The following is a 23,721-nucleotide window of genomic DNA, read 5'->3' on the forward strand; positions in this document are numbered from 1 at the left end:
CAATTATAGGCAAGAAAGACGAAAATAATGCAAAAAATAAGCTTGTTAAAATGAGTGTATACTGTGTATAAATAACATTGTCCAGTTTCCGTCTGATGTTACAGGTCTCGCAACAGTATTTAATCTATTGAAATAAAGATACGCAGCCTGTAAGGACGTTTCACTTAATTATAAACTCTTGGTAGGTCGGTAAACGGCCTTTTTTCCCTATGAAAGACTATCCCTATCTGGATGGCAGACTTTTACTGTTTTAGGCTTTTCGCAAATACCAGTTGGTATGTTACCTTGTTTATAAGAGTGATTAGTTCCATGTTTATAGGCTTTGGTCAAAAGGACCAGTCAGCAAATAATCGGCACTGGAAAACGTTCGTAAAGGCATGATGTAGGGATGGGGAAAATTGTTATTTCGTAAGACGAAAAACGATCTGTTTTCGCACACGTCATTGACATGGACATGTGGTAAAAGTGTGCGCATTAAACTTATTAATCCTGTAAACCGCATAACTGTAAGCAAAAACTTCTTTGTGCGGACAGCATGGCTTTTAAAAGAGCATGATCCCAGTTATCATATTCACACAGTTACAAACTACTTTCGTCGGAAAAGACACAGGAAAGCACATAAACAGATCTGAAATGGATGATGATAAAGGTAGTTATACTGAAGTTAAAGAAACTGAATTGAAAAGTGTGAAAGTAAAAAAAGATCGAAAGTTAAAGCGACAGCAATGGTCAAAGTCATGGGATTTCGTGTTCGCTCTTCTCGGAGGATCCATTGGCCTCGGAAATGTTTGGAGGTTTCCCTATCTCTGTTTCAAAAACGGCGGAGGTAAAATTTATCAATGAGTTTCTTTGGGTTATGTGCGTGTATTTTTAGCTAAAACTCTTCCTATATGGTTCAATCAGGTACACTGGTGAGATTAATAGGCACCAACATTTAAAAGGCCGAAAAATTAAAATTCAGATAGGTATTGAGCAATAGAACATATTGAGGTAGATTTGTAACTACAAAACAGTTTAATATCATTAACAACATTATTAAACTTGAATATTTAACTTTCCAGGGGCATTTCTTATTCCTTACATTTTCTTTGTTGTGATTTTGGCCATTCCTATGGTAATTCTTGAAACTTCGTTCGGACAAAGAGTGGGTCGAGGGGTGATGCAAAGTTGGTCAGGAATTCCAATCATGAAAGGTAAAAACTATGGATTGTTGTAGTGATCCGAGACAAAGAACGGTAGCAAAATATTCCAGTTAACCATGAACCGTTGTGACAGATTACTTTTAAGATTAAAGGAATGTTTGCCCTTCATACAATGTTGACACGCAGTGGATGTTTTACAACATTTTACTGAGTTTAAGTCGGTTTGTGCTCTACTGCTGGGGATGGCGACCTAATAAACCAATTTTCTAGTGGATAGCTATATAATTTTATGGGTAATCAAAGAACACTCTGTTTGACTGCTCTTAAACACCTAAAATGAGTCAAATGTTTGATATTAATGCGGTTCAGAAAATACAAATTTGTTCAACCAATACCCGCAACTACAAAAATCCACTGTCACATGTATCCATATACCATCGGTTTATAAAGCACTGGGCCATTGAGTTTTACGTAAGTGTATGTATATCAATAAAAAACCTGCATTTCTTATTGGCGCAGGAATCGTCTTCGCCCAGGCGGTCGTGCTCTTCCACAGCAGCACCAACTATCAGGTCATCCTTGTGTGGGCATTCAAATACTTTGTGAAGAGTTTTTCTGCCGTTTTACCGTGGTCAACATGCGGAAATCCATGGAATACACCAAACTGTATTACCACCGAACAACTAGGAAATGCACCCAACCTACAAAACGTCAGCATCTTGTCTAACATAAGTAGCGGTGACGTAAATCAACCCAATGGCACCACCTCATCGGCAACAGAATATTGGCTGTACGTGACGTTAATACATATTACGTTTCCGAAAAATATAAATGAGTTGAATTTTAATTCTATGAAGCAACTTATTATTGTCATTTTTTATTAAAAAAAGCTCTACAAAGTCAGCGTTTCCCAGGCTAAAGATGTAACTTTGGGGCTATATAAAACCAGTCACTCCAGTACCTATCTTTTTTTTGCACAGTTTTACGCAATCGGTGCCACACTCCTTGATTCCAATTCCAAATAATCGTTAATCTCACCTAGGTACGAAGTTCTTGGAGTTTCGTCAGGAATAGACAAACCAGGAAACTTCCGACCAGATTTAGTTCTGTATCTCATTATATTGTGGATCGGAATGTTCCTTGCAACGTTCAAGGGTATCAAATGGACGGCCAAGGTTGTTTACGTTACTGCAAGTCTTCCATTCGTACTGATTATGGCAGTTCTAATCAGGGGAGCAACCCTTGACGGTGCGGCAAACGGTATCAAATATTATCTTATACCCGACGCTGCAAAACTGCTGAAAGTGGAGGTAAGGTTGTAATTGTTTGCAGATGTAGTCTGAAATACAATATTGCCCACAAAAACACATTCTGCCGAAATAACAACCTAAATTATATTTAGCTGAGCATGTTTTAATTCTTCGTTTAGGTTTGGGTAGCAGCAGCCACACAGGTGGTCTACTCTTTTTCAATAGGTGGACCTGTTTTAGGGACACTGGGGAGTTACAACACTTATCATCACAACTTTTGGAGGTTTGTTTATCATGCAGATAATTTCATTCGAAAATTGCTCTTAAACCCTCTTTCACAGAGATTCTTGCATCTTTTGTTTTGCCAACTCCTTTACAAGTTTTGTCACTGGCTTTGCGGTATTTTCGACACTTGGCTTCATGGCAAAATTTCAGGTTAGTCCAAGAAAACGTAGTAGAGATTTTTTACAATTTGTTTTTGCAATTATTATTTCAGCAAAAAGTTTTACTACTGTTGAAAGCACAAAAACTGACAGAAATACGCATTGCATTCAAAAGCATTTTTTAGCGGAACAATGTGATGGAAAGATATGGTCATATCCGCGCAAAACTGACCCCATATTTGCTAGGATTTATAATTCTTGTTTTATAACATTGTTAAAGTACGAGTCTCCGCAGTCTTGCCATAAAAATACAAATCTTTTTTTTATATCTGTGTTACTTTGTGAGTCAACTGGACCGCACTTTGTTGTAGAACAAAATTTTGCCGACATATGTAATGGCTGTCCGAAAAAGCTTCTAATATTTGTTAATACTTTACTATCACAATCGGCGACCCCTACTGGCGACCCAGATTCCTTTATAGGGTACTTGTTACAAAGTAGTGTCCACTGTTAATAAACTCTAAACAAAATATTTAGTGCATTGAACTGGATATTACATATAGTGCAATAGAAAAATGTGCAATCTCATATGGTAAAGAAGCAAAGTTTATTTGGTCGAATTTCCTTTGCAGAACACCACTGTGGAACAAGTGGCGAGCTCTGGACCTGGGTTAGCTTTCATCGCATATCCACAAACCTTATCACTGCTTCCTCTGCCACAGTTCTGGTCAGCAATATTTTTCCTGATGCTTCTGCTGCTTGGTTTTGACACAAAGGTAAAAGGAGAACTAAAGTAAATACAATAGACATTCCCTTAAAAGTGCAAAAACCTAGTAAAATGCTTAGCAATAAAAACCTTGTAAAATTATGCGTTTTCGTGCATCTTATAAAAATTCGACGTTCTCTTAAACAAAAAAACAGGAAGTTTCTATTTTCACTGAGCTATGATCAAAAAAATTGTATCCGGTAAGAATGCAGCCATTTAATCTAAACCACGCTTGATCAATTCATGGTGGTATTCGTTTTAGCTTTCAAAATGAAGCTGAAGACAAAAGAACCAACGTATGGTGCCAATAAATGCATTTTGCTGTATTTTTTACAGTTTCTTCAACAAGAGAGCCTAATGGCTTTAGTTTTTGACAATTTTCCACATTTACGAAGGAGAAAGGAGTTAGTCCATGCAGTTGCCTGCTTTTTCCTAATGCTTGCCGGTCTATCAATGGTTACAGAGGTAAACAACTTGAGTAAATTCTGGAAGTTTAGTTGTCAAAAATACGTCTTCTATTTTCTGTAACTTCACCAGTTTACTGTATTTCCAGGGCGGGGTGTACATATTTGAAATCTACAACAATTACGGAGCCGCTGGGTGGTGCTTGTTTTTCATTGTGACTTGCGAATGTTTGTCAATTTCCTGGCTGTACGGATTCGATCGATATTGGGAAGAAATGGAAGACATGATCGGACGGAAACGGGGAAGACTGTGGATCAAATGGTCATGGAAGTTTTTGGGACCAGCTATGTCATTTGTAAGCATTTTGTCACAACATTTACACTGAATATAAAAACTAAAAAACCTATTTTTTTTAATTTGGTGTTTCAAACGAAAACATAGTTAATTGATCTAAAAATATACTATTTTTGTTTAAAACTGTCTGGCAGTCGATAGAAATTTAGACTGCATGCGCAAAGGTCCTTATACTGTGCAACCGTTAGCATATTTCCAAAGTAACTATTTAGCAACTTAGACGTGACGCAACGAAAACCCGTAGATTTCCGCTCTTGTGATTGGCTGAAAATGCCTGTGGTTTTCGGCCATTAGAAACATTTTGGACATATGCTAACCGTTAAGTAGTTTTAACAAAATGCAACTACTTTTCTATTTCTAGGCTATATGCATTTATTACTTGGTCATCAATAAGCCACTGACGTATAAAGATTACGAATACCCGGGTTGGGCTCAAGTAATTGCTCATATGATGAGCTTGAGTTCAGCCTTGTTTATTCCCGGCTACGCGATCTACAAAGCCATTACGACCTACTTCAGTGACGGAAAACTGACAAAAGTAAGACATTTACTTTTCCTTTAAAAGTCATGTTGTACCCAGTTTTAAAAAGTTTGTTTCAAAACCGTTTCTTTATTTTTAAAATAAGCGAACAAAATTTGTTTTGATTTGCAGGCAATTTATCGTCAACCTATCGAATTAAAATCGGTTGAAAAAGAAGATCTCAACTCAACATCGGTGTAACTGAACATCAGTTGATCAGTAGTTGCGTTTATTATGTATTATTAGTGTTCAGCGAAAGTGCGAATAACAGTGCTCAGTCGACAACCCAATGTCTTCAGTGTATCTTTAATCATAATTTCTTGTATTTTTAATCAGTTTGTTATAAAACAGTTTGAATCGGTACAAACATGTCGTTTGATTATTTGAGGGTCCAACAAGTTGCGAAACATTTAGGTACGTTGTGTATACGGAAGGTCCTTGGTATTGTACCAAACCAATTCGCATGCAGCAACCAAACACTGGACTGCGTATGTCCTAAACCGGATAATTTCGCTGTACAGCGCAATTAACAAAGCAAACTCTAATTCCAAACTACAAACTGTTGTTTGGAATTCAAGCAAACCTCGTGACAGTTTTTTTTTAATTTACAACAAAAAACGTTGGTTATAATAACGGGCGAGGACTTTTTTCATTGACAAATACCTCGCGGAGCCTTGAGCATAAACGCCAAAGAAAGCATTGGAACTCATAAATCCAAACTCAAACTTGAAGTTAAATATCGCTGTAATTAATCTTGCTTTTGTAACAAAAATATGCCTTGATTAATTACACAGTGACAGGATGGTTAAGACATTAAAATCTGCACGATTTTCGTGGTAACGCATCCGTTCATCAAACACGAAACCCAAGTGACTGCCAAAAAATAGCCACATCAAATCCTCATGACCTTTCATACCAAAGAATCCCGTGTTGCAAACGACACGACACGCTGGTGAATGCATCAGCAGTACAAAGGTTACTACATAGCCCTGTTCTTCGTTGGTTTCCGCAATTACCTTTTATGTACTTTAACCCCGAAAAAAGTCCAAGCTGTGACACTTGCGTAAGACCTACATTCTATGCAAAATTAAATATCTAAATCTAATGCGGTTTATAAGCTGCTAAAACTACGAACCACTTTAAAACTGTTGCAAAAAGAAAAACGATGTAATTGATCGCTATTAAAAAAACCAAAACGACAGTCAACGTTTCGCAGAAGACATAATATAAGTAGCACATCACCTTAAATGGGTTTAGTCAGTCATTTTTTACAAGCCATTAGAACTTTGGAAGAAATTTTAGCTTTGAAATATAATTTCGTAGAATTAAAGACAAAAAACAAACTGTTTCTTAACATATCGTGTAAAACTCTGCTGACTTGGCGGGTTAAGTCCGGAAAATGCAGAAAAATGACTACATGAAATCGTGAAGAACAAATAAAGATAGGGGACGGATGCAAACCGTTTGTGTTGACTTTTAAGGTAAAACGAGAGCGTTTGATGTCCTTCGCATTTGACACATGTGCAAAAAATGTCATACATCGTGCTGGTGCGAAGTTCGCAAGAAAAAAGTCGCACAAAATGCAGCGCATCGATAAAGATCTTCACTTTTTGTAACAGGCTTGTTCAGATGAATAAAAGTCAAGTTCAGCATTTTGGAATTGTTTTCTCAGTGAAAGCTTCATTTTCCCAGTACGTTCCCAGTATTGTTTTAAAGAATTTGTTTTGTGAAATATTGCTCTCTATATAATAAAAATAGGTGAACAGTTTAAATATATGAGAGGCGTGTTTAAAGAACAGAGTTTTAATCGTAAGATTTTTTAAAGAACAAATGTTCATTTTAGGCATTTCTAACCGTTGTATAGTTGCTAACAGAAATATTTAATAAAGGAAGTTATTAAATTTGATTTTGCAGCGTTAAACGTTTTAAAGCAAATGTCTCTAAAATTGTACGGTATACTCAACATCATTTATCCGTATAAGTAAACAAAACTCTATACTTGGATGACAATGAGGTCTTCATGTGAAGTGCATGTACTCGCTGGCGAAAGGTGACGGGTTATCGGGTCAGAAATTCTGATTCTGACTCAGAATCACTGCAAAATCATGTTGTTTTGCTATTTTATCGCTGATTCATAAGTCGTGAATCAAAATTTTAGTGGTAACAAATGCATAACAGTCTTAAGTGCCTAAAGGTTTGCTGATGTCGATTTTGGCTATGTTTATCTTTATTAAAAACTAAAAACATTTTATTTAACCTTTTTATCGCATTATTAAAAACACGGTCTATTTAAATAAAATGTAGGTAAGGTAAAAATGATAGGAATAAACTAATCTAAACTACTTTCTTGATTTTTTTGCAATATACGAAACTAGGTGAAAAACTCTCTCTGGAACTTGCTACGTTTGCGCTAAAAAGGACCCAATGTAAATCTAATTAAAATGTAAAAACACAAACTTGTTTCCTGGAACGCAACGACCAATAAGAAATTACCGGGTTAACTTGATTTGCCAAATAAATGTTGATTTAGCGGTTACAAATAAGTTTCCGAACCGCGCGTACGGTCTCCACTCACTGCAGAAAACCGCCAATGTTATATTTAGTAGCGATGTCTCTTATTTAACTTTGTACAATGGCGACATTTTAACAAAGAGTGTCGATATGTCGATACACCGAATGAAAGGATTGATGTCACTGCAAAATATTTCCATATTTTAGCACATTTCGAAATCTTTTGGTACACAGTTTTGTTTAAACATTGTTATTGTTTTTTGGGCCTATATTATTCTAAAACGTTTTTGGGCCTATATTATTCTAAACCTTTTTTGAATACCCAGCGTTTTTAATTGAATAAGAACTCGACTTCCTATGTTTTTTGTTTCTGTAGATTATACTTTAGTACGTACGCGACAGCCCAGGGTGGTGAGGTTGGCATTACATGCAACTCTAAATGGTCCGAAGCTAGAAACATATATCGTGGAGTCGATTATGATGCAACCGATCGCGGTATGCAGTTTTTCCAGGGTTGGTGGGTTCACCCTATCTGGGTCAATGGTGATTATCCAGATCTTATGAAGGTTCGGATATAAACTCAGTTACAATTTCTCACTAACATATTACAGCAAAATACATAAAATACCATTATATATTATACAGCAGGATGGGCAACTTAATCAGTTGACTAAAGGTTGTGCGGCCCTCGGGGACGCTTGGATTTCAAAGGTATTGGTAAACGAGTCCATCTTTTATAAATTTTTGAGCCGATTAATGCGCTCGGTGCTATTATTCCGCGACCTGGCAATTTGTGGCAATAATCAAATGCGAATTTTACTTGTAGTTACACATGTTTGGTAAGCAACAATTTTTGGCAATTGTATTTGGCCCCACAGCAACAAAGGTTGCCCACCCCTGTTATACAATACGTTGACGCAAAAAGTGCCGCCCAAGGCGAACCAGAATCCTGGCTTCCGAAGTTCACCGAAACCGAGAAAATCCTCATTAAAGGAGTGCAGATTTCTTCAGATTGAACCATTACACCACCAACCTCGACGTTAAATATGTATGTGTAAACAAGCATAGAAATATTTTGTTTCTTCTTCCCATTTTTGCAAATAGTTCTGTAAACGAACTATAAATTGTGTCGAATTTTCGTCTAACTTTGGTTTATCGCCACGGAATTTAGACCTGTAACCATACGCGGTTAGATCGTATCTGTTTAAAAGTGCTTTCTTGAGAACATGGTAGTTGACTGCGTCAGCGTCAGATAATCTCGAGAAAACTTCCAGCGCTCTACCTGTAAGAAGCGCACTGATAGAGGTTGCCCAGTCGTTCCTGTCCCATTTGTTGCTAGAAGCAAATCGTTCGTACCTGAGAAACTATCGAGCTCATCTTGACCGTCCACAAACGGTGGCAGCTTCGGCACCTTCGCATGAATTGTTGTTGTGACCTCTTTAGCAGACTTTAACTCCGCAAGTTGTAAATCCATTTTTTAAGCTCCATTCTATGTTCACGTTCAATTTTCGCCTCGACCATTCGCCGTTCTTCAAGCTTGCGCGCTTCATTAATTTCAAGTTCTCCAAGCTTGCGCGCTTCATTAATTTTAATATCTTCTAGCCTTCTTGCTTCACGTTCGTTTTTACGCCTCTCTTTGCGTTCGTCGCAATCACGTAACTGCTGGTCATTGACCCACTTCCTGGAATTTGAACGGTGGTCCTTATGACAGCATCTGTTCGGCATCAGAGGTCGTCTTTGCGCAGATGACTAAATGCCTAAGGCTGCTGTCATCCCTGCGCATCGTCACTGGTTGCCTGCGCCCCACACCAGTCGACCTCCTACCCATTTTGGCAGGCATCCAGCCGGCTGACCTCCGCCACAAAGGAGCCACCTTGCGTTTAGGACGCCACGCTCTAACGGAACAACATATTCTCCATCACAAGATCAAAGAGCCGGCCCACCTTAATCAAAGATTAAAATCAAGGAGCCCCTTCGTGCCGGCTGCCGTTAAACTACTCGGCGACAATAACGGCTCAGACGCAACCGACTGGGTGACCACTCGATGGAAAATGAGATGGGGAAACACCAGCACCCCACTCCACTACTACTTTCCCGACCCATCAAACAAACCATCAGGGTTCGGCCTGCCTCGGTGGGCCTGGACCCGCCTGAACAGGCTGAGAACAGGGGTGGGCCGCTATAGATCATCCATGTACAGGTGAGGTCTGGCTACTTCTGCGGTATGTGAGTGCGGCGTGGAGGGACAGACAGCCGACCACATAATATCACGGTGTCCGCTATTCCGTCCACCAAGTGGAAAGAGCGGTCTGGCGGCCTTGGATGACGAGACAGTCCGCTGGTTGCTCGACAACTGCCCCGACATTTGAACGACGATAACATGTCCAACAGAAAGAAGAAGATTGACCCACTTGACCAATGCTTCCCCTGAAAGTCCCATTGCCTTCCCAGTTTCACTCAAAGCTTGAACTGTTGACATTCTTCGTCTGTCGGTATAGAAAAGATTCGTAGTAAGGTTATCCCGGACGAGCCCCCAGATGTCGCGTTTATAATACGGTGTAATTGTACGCGATTTTGTGAAAAATAACCTTGTGAGCTTTTCTGCTGATACCACGAAGCTGTCAGTCAGTTTCAATGCATATATTTTCTTAAGCAAGGTCCACACACCACAGTTTCCCAAATAGAATGACTGACGCCACACAAAAAACTGCAAGGTTCAGAACATAACGTGCGCCTCAGGAAAGACACGGGCAGTCACAGGCATGCTGCCATCAGCCACTTGTGCCGTAACCACGCACTACCAATTTGCGCACACACACAATGTAAATAAATTTGTGACATGAACAAACAAAATTAATTTGCTATATATCTCAAAACATATAGGAGTATAAAACAAACAGGAGTATAATATTTGTATCATATAAGTTAACTATTAACTGCAGTTTAAATTATCCAGTAAGCCTGGGTTATTGAATTTTATTTTGAACGTTCAACACTGCCATTGTCCAGAAGGTAGCAGTATGGAAAGATGGTTGCAGTACTTATATCCAGTGGTGGGATTCAGTCATTTCGTACCGGATCTATAGAACGGTCTCACGGTTGAGCGAGATCGGTTACGAGGAGAGCAGAGTTTTCACAAAGTCCACGCTCCCCTTATTGTTCATTAGTTTCAGCAGCTTCGGACATTTCGACGACTGGCAACTTACAAAGTTCGGGTCACACTCACTATTTGTGGCTATAATTTCCCTCCCCTTGGCATATGAAGTCGCCAAACGGGCAACTATTCCCATAAACAACACATCAAGCTCATCATCCGTTAGAGGGAAGGCCTGTAAATAGCCCATCAGCACCTCCTTGGCGACACCAACTGGACATGCGTTAGACGATACCGCTTGCGTCATCATGTAGGCTATACAGACAGCCATATCGAATACAATATATCCGTGGTGAGATTCTCCAAAGTCAATGACTCCCAGATCAGAAAGAAGCTGTTCCTCACTAAGACGACTTGTAGTGACTGTTGTGCGATCAATCAAAAGGATATTGGTGTCACTGTAGTCTCCGTGGACGTGGGCTGTAAAAATGGGATTGAGTTGAGTTTGTTTCGCTTGGAACAGAAAACATAGCGACACATTAGCACTATAACAATCACTAAGACGGAAAGATTTAATTTTAACGATTTTTCATCTGTGACCCACATAAGTTCGAGAGTTGTAAGTCGGGACGGATTCGGGTTCGGGCTTAGTTTTTTTTAAAACGGGTTTCACTCAGACGGGTTTCATTCAGACCTGACTTAACATTCTGTGTCCGCGATGTTTTGTCAAATATAAAATACCTAGCTTAGTAGCTAGTTGCTGGATTTAAACTAATGCCTAACAGCCCTAAAACGTCTTATTTAAACTATGGTATATTATTATTCCAGTACCCCCTCGACTGGTCCCACCAACGTTCCCCCAGTCGTGATATACTCACAGTGAAGCAAACACACTCTTTGGTGAGCTCCTGTCACACAACGCTTCATAGTACGGTGTAGCTGCAACGCGTTTAATTATGATCTACCAATTGTGCCATTCACTATTTTGTACTTCGTAACGTTTTAACGTTGCGCAGCTATTTCGAGCTTGGTGATTGTTTAGTATAATTGTGTCGCTATATGTTCTTTCACCAAGCGAAATAATCTCAACTCAACAAAAATGCATGTATTTTTTGTAATAGGCGTGTCAATCAAACGGGCTTTTAATAGCCTGGGTTCAGGCAGGGTTTCGGGCTTATACTTTCGTGTTTGGGCCGGGTTCGGGCTCGAATTTTAGAGTCGCTTACAACTCCCTTCGGGCAATACTCATCGGTTTCAAGTGCTTAACTTACCTTTGCGCAGTTTGGCAAGTTTTGGAGTGACCTGGACTTCAAATTGGTCAATGAATTTTTCGATAATGGATCGAAGTTGCATATCTTCGACGAAAAACAGCGTTTCGCGGAGGTCAGAAAAGTTCTCCGTGTACCAGACCGAACATTCCTTGCACTGTGCGCGTTTGCCAGGACACGTCTGAAGTAGAATTGTGAGTCTCGCTTTTCGGGTCATTTTGGGTCCTGATCAGGCTTAGGATTTTAAACAAAACTGGCCGGAAACGGGTCCCAATGTAATGTGCGCGTACCCACATTGTTATTTTCTGTGTTTTCTTGCACAACATTTCTTTATCTTATTTATGCACAAAGTTGTATTTCTTATGATTTTCTACACTTCTTGTTTATGTGTAACTTGTTTTGACAATGTTGTTCATATTTGTTTATATGGTGTTAATATTATCCACGTACACTTTTGTTAATATTAACTACGCACACTTTTGTTAATAATTATCACGTACATTTTTGTTCAACTTTATTGTTGGTTGTATTTGCATTTCACTTTTTGTATTGACACGCTCTCATGTACCGCTTCATTCACTTCCTTAATCAATTGCTGTCTCGCACCAATGATTTTGACATCGACGTGTCGCGATTGTGCATTGTAATTGAGTGTTCAGATCACGTGACTTTGTGACTGCCATGTTTCGTTTTTGTTTTGGGGCAGTTCTCGCTTGGGCCTCGTGTTGTACGCAGTGTTGTGAGTGCGGTGGGAAAACGTGGTAACGTTGTGATTTTGTGTCGTGTTGCATAGTATTGGAACGTTGAAAGGCGCTTTGTCGTAAACTAATGTTATCGCCTTTGTATATTTTAATAAACTTGTTTTAGTTGAGGCCCTGTTCGGTGTGACCATCTCAACTTTGGCTTTAGCGGTAAGCCGTTAGTGCGGGGTGACCTGGTTTTTACCAAGTTAGGGGCGGTGATCCCGCTATAATTGTGGTTAGGGTTGGGTAAGCTTGTTTTATTTGGTAAAAGATAACTATCTCGCCTTTCCCAAAAATCCTAGGCCAAATTCGGGACCACCTAACTAATTTCGGTTGCACCAATACCAACTTTGCTACATAAGTATTGTGTGTAAGTTGTTTTTCATTTTTTCACGAGTGTTCACATAGGGTGTGTCTGATTTGTTTCGTCAAGCTGAATAACCTGTAGATCTTTATTCTATACAGGCAAATTTGCTTAAATGATTTATTTGATTAACATTCTATTCAACTCGGGCATGTACTTTAGGGTTCGAACCCGCTTATACAATCATGTTCTTATGACCAAAGTATCAGGCCTGAAACTATGGACTTGGCAATCTTCTCAGATCAACATTTAAAATCAAAGACATTTTAAATAGAACAATTTGCGGCGGTTTTAATTGCATGACTGTTTTTTGCTTTCTGTATCTACACGGATTGTGCAGAAAGCCTGCTCAGTAGACCCTTTAAAATCGCCACGTCTGTTTGACCAAACCTTGCTCTAACACTTGGTATTCATTCTTACCAAAAGTCGTTTTTGTAACATTCCTCCGTATACCCCCACATTCCGAGATACGGTTAATAATTCTTCCGCTGTACAATGTGACTGAAAAATGGTGTTTCCAGGAATATACTTCAACATTACAAACGGAAACGTCGACGTTGTGCCATCTTCACAGTCTGTAGACAATAAATTAAACATTACCCCCGAGAAGTTTTGGAAAGAAGTATATCTACTCATTAAAACGTGTTGTTTAAAGATTTTTATTTAAGTTTGTACTCATTTCAAGTGTTTGGTAAGTTTCTCCGCTTTGCGTGCGAATTGGATATGGAACTCGAAAACCGCCTTCGCGTAGATGTTGCATCATTGAAGTAACCATGTCCTCTACAACAAAAGAGTTTGAATATAACTAAAAACTGGATGAAAGAAGATTCTGCCACGAAACGGACATGTTGGGAGTTATTACCAACTTCAACGTCGAAAGCTTCAAGTTTGAATTTAAGAAGAAATTCCTCGTCGTTTTGGCTTTTAATCCATACATTCTTGTCAATGTAACTTGGGTATTCTTTTATTTTCACCACTTCCAAATTGTATATGGAGTTGGTTATTTTTTGTACAAGTTTTAACGTTAATCTTGGTACGGCCATTCTATTTTTTCTTTAAACCTGCTTAGTGTTGAATGTCCGGGCCGTTCCTGCGGAAAGATGTGAATCCTAAAATTGTCTGTAGTAATCATATCTCTACCACACAAGACGTTTGATAGGTTGGTTAGAACTAGAGATGTAGCGAAAACTCGGTTCGCCGAATTTACTTGTCCGAAACGGTCTTTTTCACAAAGATTCGGTTTCGGCCGAATAATTTGTTGGCATTCGGCCAAAACCGAATCTTTTACGAACAAAAATTGTAAAACGTGTCCTTTCTTATTAACAGGGTACCACGCACTCTTCAAACCATGTCCCAACAAAAATCTAATTAACATTTGTAAAACACTATCGTTTTTACAACTCGAGACAAAAAGTCAGTAATTAATTGACAATAATGGCCGAGGCAACCTAAAACCCCACATATATTACACCATATTAGCTTTCGTAAAATCGTATTTTGCTGAAGTTTGCACCACTTTCAGTCAAACAATCACGGATGAAAAAATTTACGTTACGCTACCAGAAATAAACTTACGTCCCTATGTTTGGCGATACTATAAACAACACGGCTCCATTACTGAATATTTGCGTACAAGCCAAGTTTGCTTAACTGTTTAATTCTGAGTGTTGAACTCTTTCTTTGTTAATTCAGCTATTCAGTCGGTTGAAGTAATTTGATCGCAAACTAACTTAGGCTACTGCAATCAATGTTACAATTGAAACATAGGTTATAACTAACTACGCGACTGTAAAGCAAAACCTATTGAAAGGAATCAAAACACAAGCACAGGAAGTTCATTTCAATTAAAATGCTTCTACGCTGCAATGTGTAGTCTAGCTGTATGCACCATCGTATCCTGTTCACAGCCGTTTTTCAGATCAAGGCAACTACGTTTTGTCAATAGCTGAAATTACAGTAAACAAACCTACTAACTGCCTTACTGTGTTACTTCTACTTGATTTTTCGACACTGTGTAACACAGCATGGCAAAATCATTGCACCTTACTTTTCGCAAAGGACTTACACAATAGCCTGCAGCAATAGTGGGACCAAATAAATTGGAATTTTTCTGTAGCAGTTAAAGTAGCGGTTAAATCTTTATGTGATCCTGCGCACGACTGTGACCGAACTTATTTACCATTATTTTAGCTTTAAAGCAGTGGTTCTCAAACTTTTTCATTATTTTTTCAAAACTGCCCCTTTGCCATTATTTCGAGGGATCGCGGTCCTTAAGCCTAAATGTGTATTTCAAAAAACGAAAGTTGATTTAGCATAATAATGATCCAAAGACAGCTTGTGACATCACAGACAAGACAAAAACACATTACGATTGTGCGCGAACAATTGCATTTTTGTTAGTTGTCATGCAATCGAGGCTATTGTTAGCAATGGAGACAGTCGATTTTCAACTCTACTTTGATTTAAACTTATTTACGGGCACAATCTGACGCCAAATAAGATTATAGAATTACTTCAACCTATTCGCGGTCCCCCAAAATTGCCTCACGGACCCCAGTTTGAGAACCGCTGCTTTAGAGAGAAGGCCTGTAAATAGCCCATCAATGCCTCTTTGGCGACACCAAGTGGACATGCGTTAGATCAGGGGTGTCAAACTCATGGGGCTTCGAGGGCCACATTGCAGTTGGAAATTATGCCAAGGGCCGCATGTGATTTTTAATCTAGTTTTCTCAACTTTAACCAGGGGAGCACAACCTTTTCGGCTGCATTGCATATCCTTATTTCACCTTGTTTTAAAATTACAGATGTAAAGAAATAGGTTTATATCATATGTATACCATCTATTGACGCCTCAAAAGCCCAGACTAATTTCCAACTTGATGCGCAGATTGAGCTGCACAGTGTGAAGATCAGTCCTAACTGTTTATGACATCATAATCTATATTGTGATGCCTGTGGTACCTGTTTTTTCGCATTGTTTGTACACAATAGGCGCACAAAAGTCTGACGCATATGGCTATTTCGGATGGTAATACTACTCTTTTCAGTACCACAAAATCTGTTCAGTGCAGTTTGAAAGTCAAAATATTTGGCAAATGAGTTTTATTTACGTCACGGCCGCCAGTACATATAACGTATTTTAATAAACATGTTCATGACCGCACAAACTCGTCTCTGTGGCCGCATGTGTCCGTGCGGCCGCAAGTTGTGGACCCCTGACTGAAACTAAACGCCTTTTTTAGTTAGAGCAGGGTTGTCCAACACGTGGCACGCGTGCCAAAAGTGTCACGCATCGCATTTGAAAATGGCACTCGAGCTGTTGCACATTTAGATGGTAAACATTAGGATTTGGCATGCAATTAATTTTGTGTCTATTAATTCTTCTTGGTCTTTATTCTAACTTCAGCAAAGACTACACAACCCACTAACTAAATTGTTCGTTTCTTTACAAAACATAATCCCCGTTGCAAACTATTTGTATCTTGGGTCGCATAAACGGAGTATCATAAACAAGTTTACTCGCATCTGACGACATATTTTTTTCTAAACATTTAATAGGGTTCTCTATATTGGCCAAATATTTGTACAGAACCCGTACCGGTAAGACAGTTAAGACATGGTTTGGAAAAAGTACCAAACGTTGGTACGCGAGGATATTTTGAAACCAAAATTGGCACGACGGTGTGTACGAGTTGGACACCCCTGAGTTAGAGGAACGGTTTACTATCGTTTCTATTCATAACATATGAATTTTCATTTCTTTAATAAAGTTCTAGCTGTAAATGTCTGTTTAATGAATAGCTTCAACTTTGAATAGTTAAAACCTAAATACTACATTTTTTGTTGATTGGTTGAGGGCCGCATTAGAGGGCTTGGTGGGCCGCATGCGGCCCGCGGGCCGCACGTTTGACACCCCTGCGTTAGATCATACGGCTTGCGTCATCATGTAGGGCTTGTAGGCTATACCGACAAAGTCAATAACTCCCAGATCAGAAAGAAGCTGTCCCTCACTAAGATGAGCTGTTCCTCATTAAGATGACTTGTATTCTATTTGAATAAGGTAAGCATACGCTTATCTTTGCACTTCATCTAGAATCAAACCAACTTGCATGTGTTTTTGTGCTACCTTTTTTGCATGTTTTTGTTGTGCTAACCTTTAACTATCAGGCAGTTTATTTAGTCTTTTGTTGTTCAGTTTAGCGCTTTTGTGGCGCAAAGGCGCTTTCCATTTTTGTTTCGTTTTGTTTTTTGTGTAATTTGCCTCTAAGGCTTGTCGCGTCCCACTAGTGTTCTTTTCTCTGTCTCTTCCACCCTCTTTTGGTTTCTCGCTTTTGCCTCCGCTCCCAAAGCGGCGTCGGAAGAGGATAGCACAGGAGCGCTCCTTCTCTTTCTAGGCGAGCATGCCTGGACTCCGCTTCTCGACCTAGCGTCTGCGAGCGGCTCTCCGGCTCCTCCCCGATTTTTTCTTTCACTTATCGCCGTGGGCAATCAACCAACTAAACTGTCGGCTTTTGCTTTTTTGCTTCTTTTTTTGCCTTCGCCGTTCACAGTCACAACGCACCTCCACGTCACTTAGTACAAACTCTTAAATTTACAAACACACGTGCACAAACAAGCCACACCCCTGCAAACCCACAAACGTAAAAAGTTTGCCCAAAACTTAAGTTATAACAAACCAAACAAATCAAAATGTTATCCGATCAAACTCTCGTTAATCTTCTAAATCGCTTTAAATAAAATAACTGTGTAACCCTCACCTTTTTTGTTTTATTAGTGTTTAAAAACTCTTTCGTAAATCCCCCTTTATTAATCTTTCTTGTTATTGTCAAACGTGCGCTACCCTCCCCTTTCCAAAAATTAAATAATGTTCTTACCCCCCATTAAGTCCACTACAAATACATGAACCTGGAACAATACGTAGAAAAGGATAGATTCTTGCATATAACTGTCACCTCAAAAGATTATTTTGACATCGTTGACTTCATATCCTTTTTTACACGAAATGAGGTTCTCCATTTTTACGAAAAGCGTTACAAGTTGTTAGATGCGTTAACAGGAGAAAATCAATTTTTAAGATCACCTTTCGCAACAATACCTATCCAAAATACAGCGAGCTCTACCGTAAACTCTGTAGGGGTCAAACTTTCGAAAGCCACGGAAAGGAAGAAGTACCTTTACTTGCCGAAAAAACATCAAAATCAATGACAAAACTAACTCTGTACCCGGTCCCTCTTGAGCTAAACAAAAACACTGGATACATATCTGCGACTACCCCGAATGGGGAAGGTACTATAAACATACCTTCCTAACCCACAAAAACTTTCCCACACTATGCAATGGGTACATGCACCTTTTCATAGAGAAAGCAGAACTGGACAATACAATAAGTGAAATTAAAGTTTTTAGTCACAAAATCCAAGTTGTAAAACCTGGCGAGTCTTTTGGGTCACTTTGTCAAACATGCAAGACTAGAAGGCACTGGGCAAACCAATACAAAGAAAGACAAATGTCAACTGTGTGAATCCTGTGACCACAAGCTCCCAGACTGTCATTTTGCCTCCCCAGTTAAAAAAAAACGGACTCAAGCACAAACAAACAGACACAAAAACCAAAAAGCAGGAAAAGAGGGGGTGGCAGGGTTGGCGTGGCTCCCCACTAAAAATCTCAGGGTGGCAGCCACTATAAATTTGCTATGCTGCCACCCCAGAAATTGCCTGACTGTATTTATATTCGTACATTACAGATATGGGTGTCTTTCATTTACATGCGCTCTTTCTAAAGGTCGGTATATTTCGAGCAAGAGAAAAGCAAGCTCCGCGAAATCTCTTCTGTTTTTAAACAACACATGGGGAAAACCCGTTTTGCGTTACTCGCTTCAGTGATTTCAAGTTTGCTCCACCAAAACAAGTCTGAACAGGACGTAACAACGGCAAATTTCACGTTTTTATGTGTTGTGTATGTTAATTAGCAGTTGGAGATAATATTGTTACACAGACTTCCATTTCCATGCACGAAAAATTTAATTGCAGCGGCCACCCATGTGCACGAATTTCGTGTCGAAACTACAATGCCGATTCGATACTTTTGCAAAATTGAACATGTAAAATTAATTTACAGATCTCTGTTTATGTATCACATGCTACGTTTGCGTTTTGTGCATTATGTTACCTTTTGAACCACACTACTACCCAGCACGAGATACACTTTTCCCGCCACTAACCAGTGCACTGTTGTGATCACATAACTAACGCATTGTGACGTCACACATATAGATGGACGATTTGTGACGTGACTTTCATAGTTGTTACGTCCAAGTTGAGCTTAGTACAGAGTTTAGTACAGAGTAATATACGTGTTTATACCCTGCCAATATCCGCGAAACGCCATCTACAAACCTTAACGAGTATCGTGGTGTGGTTTGATCACGTAAGGAACCTGACCAAATTTTGCCACCCCACAAAAGAAAATTTATTCTAAAAAATCGACGCCTATGGCGATACTATAAACAACACGGCTCCATTACTGAACATTTGCGTACAAGCCAAGTTTGCTTGACTGTTTAATTCTGAGTGTTGAACTCTTTCTTTGTTAATTTAGCTATTCAGTCGGTTGAAGTAATTTGATCGCAAACTAACTTACTGCAATCAATATTACAATTGAAACATAGTTCATAACTAACTACGCGACTGTAAAGCAAAACCTATTGAAAGGAATCAAAACACAAGCACAGGAAGTTCATTTCAATTAAAATGCTTCTACGCTGCAATGTGTAGTCTAGCTGTATGCACCATCGTATCCTGTTCACAGCCGTTTTTCAGATCAAGGCAACTACGTTTTGTCAATAGCTGAAATTACAGTAAACAAACCTACTAGCTGCCTTACTGTGTTACTTCTACTTGATTTTTCGACACTGTGTAACACAGCATGGCAAAATCATTGCACCTTACTTTTCGCAAAGGACTTACACAATAGCCTGCAGCAATAGTGGGACCAAAGTGTTCTTTCACTAGTGTTCTTTTCTCTGTCTCTTCCACCCTCTTGTGGTTTCTCGCTTTTGCCTTCGCTCCCAAAGCGGCGTCGGAAGAGGATAGCACAGGAGCGCTCCTTCTCTTTCTCGGCGAGCATCCCTGGACTCCGCTTCTCGACCTAGCGTCTGCGAGCGGCTCTCCGGCTCCTCCCCGATTTTTTCTTTCACTTATCGCCGTGGGCAATTAACCAACTAAGTCTGCCGGCTTTTGCTTTTTTTTGCTTCTTTTTTTGCCTTCGCCGTTCACAGTCACAACGCACCTCCACGTCACTTAGTACAAACTCTTAAATTTACAAACAGACGTGCACAAACAAGCCACACCCCTGCAAACCCACAAACGTAAAAAGTTTGCCCAAAACTTAAGTTATAACAAACCAAACAAATCAAAATGTTATCCGATCAAACTCTCGTTAATCTTCTAAATCGCTTTAAATAAAATAACTGTGTAACCCTCACCATTTTTGTTTTATTAGTGTTTAAAAACTCTTTCTTAAATCCCCCTTTATTAATCTTTCTTGTTATTGTCAAATGTGCGCTACCCTCCCCTTTCCAAAAATTAAATAATGTTCTTACCCCCCATTAAGTCCACTACAAATACATGAACCTGGAACAATACGTAGAAAAGGATAGATCCTTGCATATAACTGTCACCTCAAAAGATTATTTTGACATCGCTGACTTCATATCCTTTTTTACACGAAATGAGGTTCTCCATTTTTACGAAAAAGCGTTACAAGTTGTTAGATGCGTTAACAGGAGAAAATCAATTTTTAAGATCACCTTTCGCAACAATACCTATCCAAAATACAGCGAGCTCTACCGTAAACTCTGTAGGGGTCAAACTTTCGAAAGCAACGGAAAGGAAGAAGTACCTTTACTTGCCGAAAAAACAACAAAACCAATGACAAAACTAACTCTGTACCCGGTCCCTCTTGAGCTAAACAAAAACATTGGATACATATCTGCGACTACCCCGAATGGGGAAGGTACTATAAACATACCTTAGAGGGCACTGGGCAAACGAATGTACAAAGAAAGACAAATGCCAACTGTGTAAAATCCTGACCACAAGCTCCCAGACTGTCATTTTGCCTCCGCATTTAATGAAACGGACTCAAGCACAAACAAACAGACACAAAAAAACTAAAAAGCAGGAAAAGAAACAAAAAAACAAACAATGGACTCCACTTGGCTTCAAATTCAACTTAAAGGAACTAGACTATCTTCTTCCACTCATGCTGAAATTTTAAGACCAAAAAGTAAGAATTCTAAATCAAAACAAAAACCCTGAAGCAGAAACCCCAAAACAGGCAATCGAGGATCTCACAAAAACAGATACTTCAAAAACCCAATCATCAGAACGCTCATCTTCAAAAGCAAATACAGAATCCGAGTCTTCTTCTAAAAAAGGTCAGCCCAACCTTAAGGAATCTTTTCGTTTTCGGAGCAGCAAAAAATATCCATTTTCGGACTTACTCCAGTCTTCCAATTGTGATACACCTTGCCTTATCCTCCGCTTATCGTATTAAAAACGATACCTTAATTTGGCGACAAACTATAAAAAATTACTCCTAACTGACTGTTTAAGACACTTTTACCCCACCAAAAAAATCTATACACGAATAGCAAATACCTCTGCAACACGACTGGACCGCATATATTGCAATACAGACCTTCTGAGTAAACTATCCAAATTTAAACACAATCAAATCACGTTTCTCTGATCATCGTTACGCACCAACGGCCACTTTCATTTTTAATTGAAACAAAAGATGGGCAAAATCTCATTGGAAACTAAATTTAAGTCATTTCAACGACCCTTATTATATCACTTTAATAGGAAACCTAATACTAAATTTCGAAAACGAAAAAGATGAAATAGATGACACCTTAAAATGGTGGGAAACCTTAAAACAGAAAATAAAGAAAGCATCAATTACGTTCTCAATTGAAAAGAAAAAGAGCGAAAACAAAGTCAACGCACAAACTCAAAACGAACTCGACAAATTAGCCGCAAATTTAGACCCAAACAATTTGGAAAACAACATTGAATTCGTAACACTTAAAAAGAAAATAAAAGCGCAACAAGATAGTACAATCCCAAATAATTAATGACATCCATAACTTCTATTTGAAACTTTGGCAAAATAAAAGTCTTTTCCTATCAAATGCTAAAACTGACCCCGAACATAACCTATCCGAATTTAAAACGTTAACTCTAAACGAAATAGAACTTTCAATCAGCGAAATGAATTTAAATTCATCGCCAGGCAAAGACGGCCTCCCAATTGAATTTTATCGTAAATTTTGGCCCGCACTTAAATTAAATTTTCGAAATGCCCCCTTCATTTAGAAACGCGCTAGCAAAACTAATTTCAAAACTCAATGTAGCTGTGCTACTCTAAGCTGTGACCGAATCCCTCATCACAACAATTAATAACAATCCAAAAATCAACGGAATTAAAATTGGCCCAATACAAACAAAATTACAACAATACGCGGACGATACAACTTTTATTATTTCGGACCACTCTTCACTGAATGAAATTTTTAATCAAATGAAATTATACGAATTGGCGACTGGTCAAAAATTAATAAAAATAAAACTGAAATTATCTCTTTGTCGAACAATTTGAGATCAGACATTAACTTAATTTTCCCGCAATTCGTTGAAATCGAAGTAAAAATGTTAGGAATAATTTGCACAAATCAAAATTGGCAAACAACCAAAAATTGGAAAAAATTCATTAATTATGCCCGCAATATTACGTCCAAATTCATTAATCGTAAACTGACGCTAGTAGGAAAAAAAAATTATAAACACTCTAATAATCCCGCGAATCTTATTTTTGGCGCGACCCTTTTCCCCTCCCTAAAACATTTTAAAAGAACTAAATTACATTATATTCCAATTCTTTTGGCAACCAAATAAAATATAACAACTCTCCAGAAATAAATTAATAGCGCAATTTAATGACGGTGGTTTAAAAATGACAGACTTACAATCCAAAATTAACGCAACTCAAATAGAAAAACTATTTACACTTAGGCTTCAAACTACGAAACATCAAACCGACCCTTTTTGATAATACTAAACCCAGTGCTTGGAAAAAATAAAGATTGGCAAAATATTTACGACCTCTACAAAATTTTAACCGAAATAAACGACGACTTTAATTAGACAATGAAACCAATTTTTAATAATTTGAACCGTCAATTCATTTACCTTGCGATACACAACGCATTTAAATGGGAAGAATTTCGGCAAAAAAGTCAAATGTACCAAACAAAAACCGGAAGAACTCTTTAATATACTGTAAATTTTGTAGGCAAAGTACGGATAATATAAAGCATCTCTTAACGCAATGTCGTGTTTCAAATCCAATCCTTACGCATCTCAAATGGATTCTTTCCAATTGGCATAATTTCAAATTCGAACCCAATCCAAATTTAATTCTACAATTTTTTTACGACAATAATGTCCCGTTACTATCAGTTAAAACAATTGCGACACAAAATTATATATCTTTAAATTCAGACAAGGCTACAGACATACTTTCAGTGACATTACGCTTACCAAGCTATTAAAGGACCGGAGTCATTTCAATGCAAGCGATCAGTAGAAGGTCTGTAAACACAGAATCAAATAAACATCACTTAATCACACTAGCGACGGACGGCAAAACTTTAAGCAACAATAATCTTACTGGAATAACACAGTTCGGTTCAGACAAAACACGTGGGTGGACGACGGCGGAATTCACGTCTGAATAAAGGTTTCACATAAATTCAAATCCGAAATGTTAACAACAAGGTTTAAACATATGCTTACCGGTCACTAAGATGTACAAGTCACACATTGGACGATTCAGTTTTTAAACAGCATAATTTTCC

The 23,721-nt window shown here is 38.6% G+C and overlaps 2 protein-coding genes across 2 annotated transcripts; one reads left to right on the forward strand and one right to left on the reverse strand.

The window, feature by feature from the left end:
* Nucleotides 1-454: 454 nt before the first annotated feature.
* Nucleotides 455-5,199, forward strand: LOC145218111 (sodium- and chloride-dependent GABA transporter 2-like). Its single transcript, XM_080085510.1, has 11 exons — nucleotides 455-826; nucleotides 1,062-1,193; nucleotides 1,662-1,932; nucleotides 2,185-2,452; nucleotides 2,572-2,675; nucleotides 2,734-2,827; nucleotides 3,408-3,551; nucleotides 3,878-4,006; nucleotides 4,095-4,301; nucleotides 4,662-4,838; nucleotides 4,953-5,199. Exons 1-11 carry the CDS (start codon nucleotides 553-555, stop codon nucleotides 5,019-5,021), a joined length of 1,869 nt encoding a protein of 622 aa, XP_079941636.1. The 5' UTR covers nucleotides 455-552; the 3' UTR covers nucleotides 5,022-5,199.
* A 4,757-nt stretch (nucleotides 5,200-9,956) lies between these two features.
* Nucleotides 9,957-19,433, reverse strand: LOC145238584 (hydroxylysine kinase-like). The gene is made up of 5 exons (XM_080101803.1): nucleotides 13,663-19,433; nucleotides 13,476-13,580; nucleotides 13,221-13,375; nucleotides 11,697-11,874; nucleotides 9,957-10,905 (listed from the first exon to the last, which is right to left on the reverse strand). Exons 1-5 carry the CDS (start codon nucleotides 13,841-13,843, stop codon nucleotides 10,445-10,447), a joined length of 1,080 nt encoding a protein of 359 aa, XP_079957929.1. The 5' UTR covers nucleotides 13,844-19,433; the 3' UTR covers nucleotides 9,957-10,444.
* Between the last annotated feature and the right edge of the window lie 4,288 nt (nucleotides 19,434-23,721).

Source organism: Phallusia mammillata, chromosome 1 (genome assembly GCF_965637545.1).
Source record: "Phallusia mammillata chromosome 1, kaPhaMamm4.hap1.1, whole genome shotgun sequence".
NCBI lineage: Eukaryota > Metazoa > Chordata > Ascidiacea > Phlebobranchia > Ascidiidae > Phallusia > Phallusia mammillata.

What these genes read in the sequence shown, in the direction of transcription:
- LOC145218111 (XM_080085510.1), top strand. Translation starts at nt 553, where the DNA reads ATGATCCCAGTTATCATATTCACACAGTTACAAACTACTTTCGTCGGA. An exon ending in CAAAACTGCTGAAAGTGGAG is followed by an intron (nt 2,453 to 2,571) that starts GTAAGGTTGTAA and finishes TTCTTCGTTTAG; the next exon opens with GTTTGGGTAGCAGCAGCCAC. An exon ending in GTGACGGAAAACTGACAAAA is followed by an intron (nt 4,839 to 4,952) that starts GTAAGACATTTA and finishes TTTGATTTGCAG; the next exon opens with GCAATTTATCGTCAACCTAT.
- LOC145238584 (XM_080101803.1), bottom strand. Translation starts at nt 13,843, where the DNA reads ATGGCCGTACCAAGATTAACGTTAAAACTTGTACAAAAAATAACCAAC. An exon ending in TTACCAAACACTTGAAATGA is followed by an intron (nt 13,376 to 13,475) that starts GTACAAACTTAA and finishes TATTGTCTACAG; the next exon opens with ACTGTGAAGATGGCACAACG. An exon ending in TGTTACAAAAACGACTTTTG is followed by an intron (nt 11,875 to 13,220) that starts GTAAGAATGAAT and finishes ATTCTACTTCAG; the next exon opens with ACGTGTCCTGGCAAACGCGC.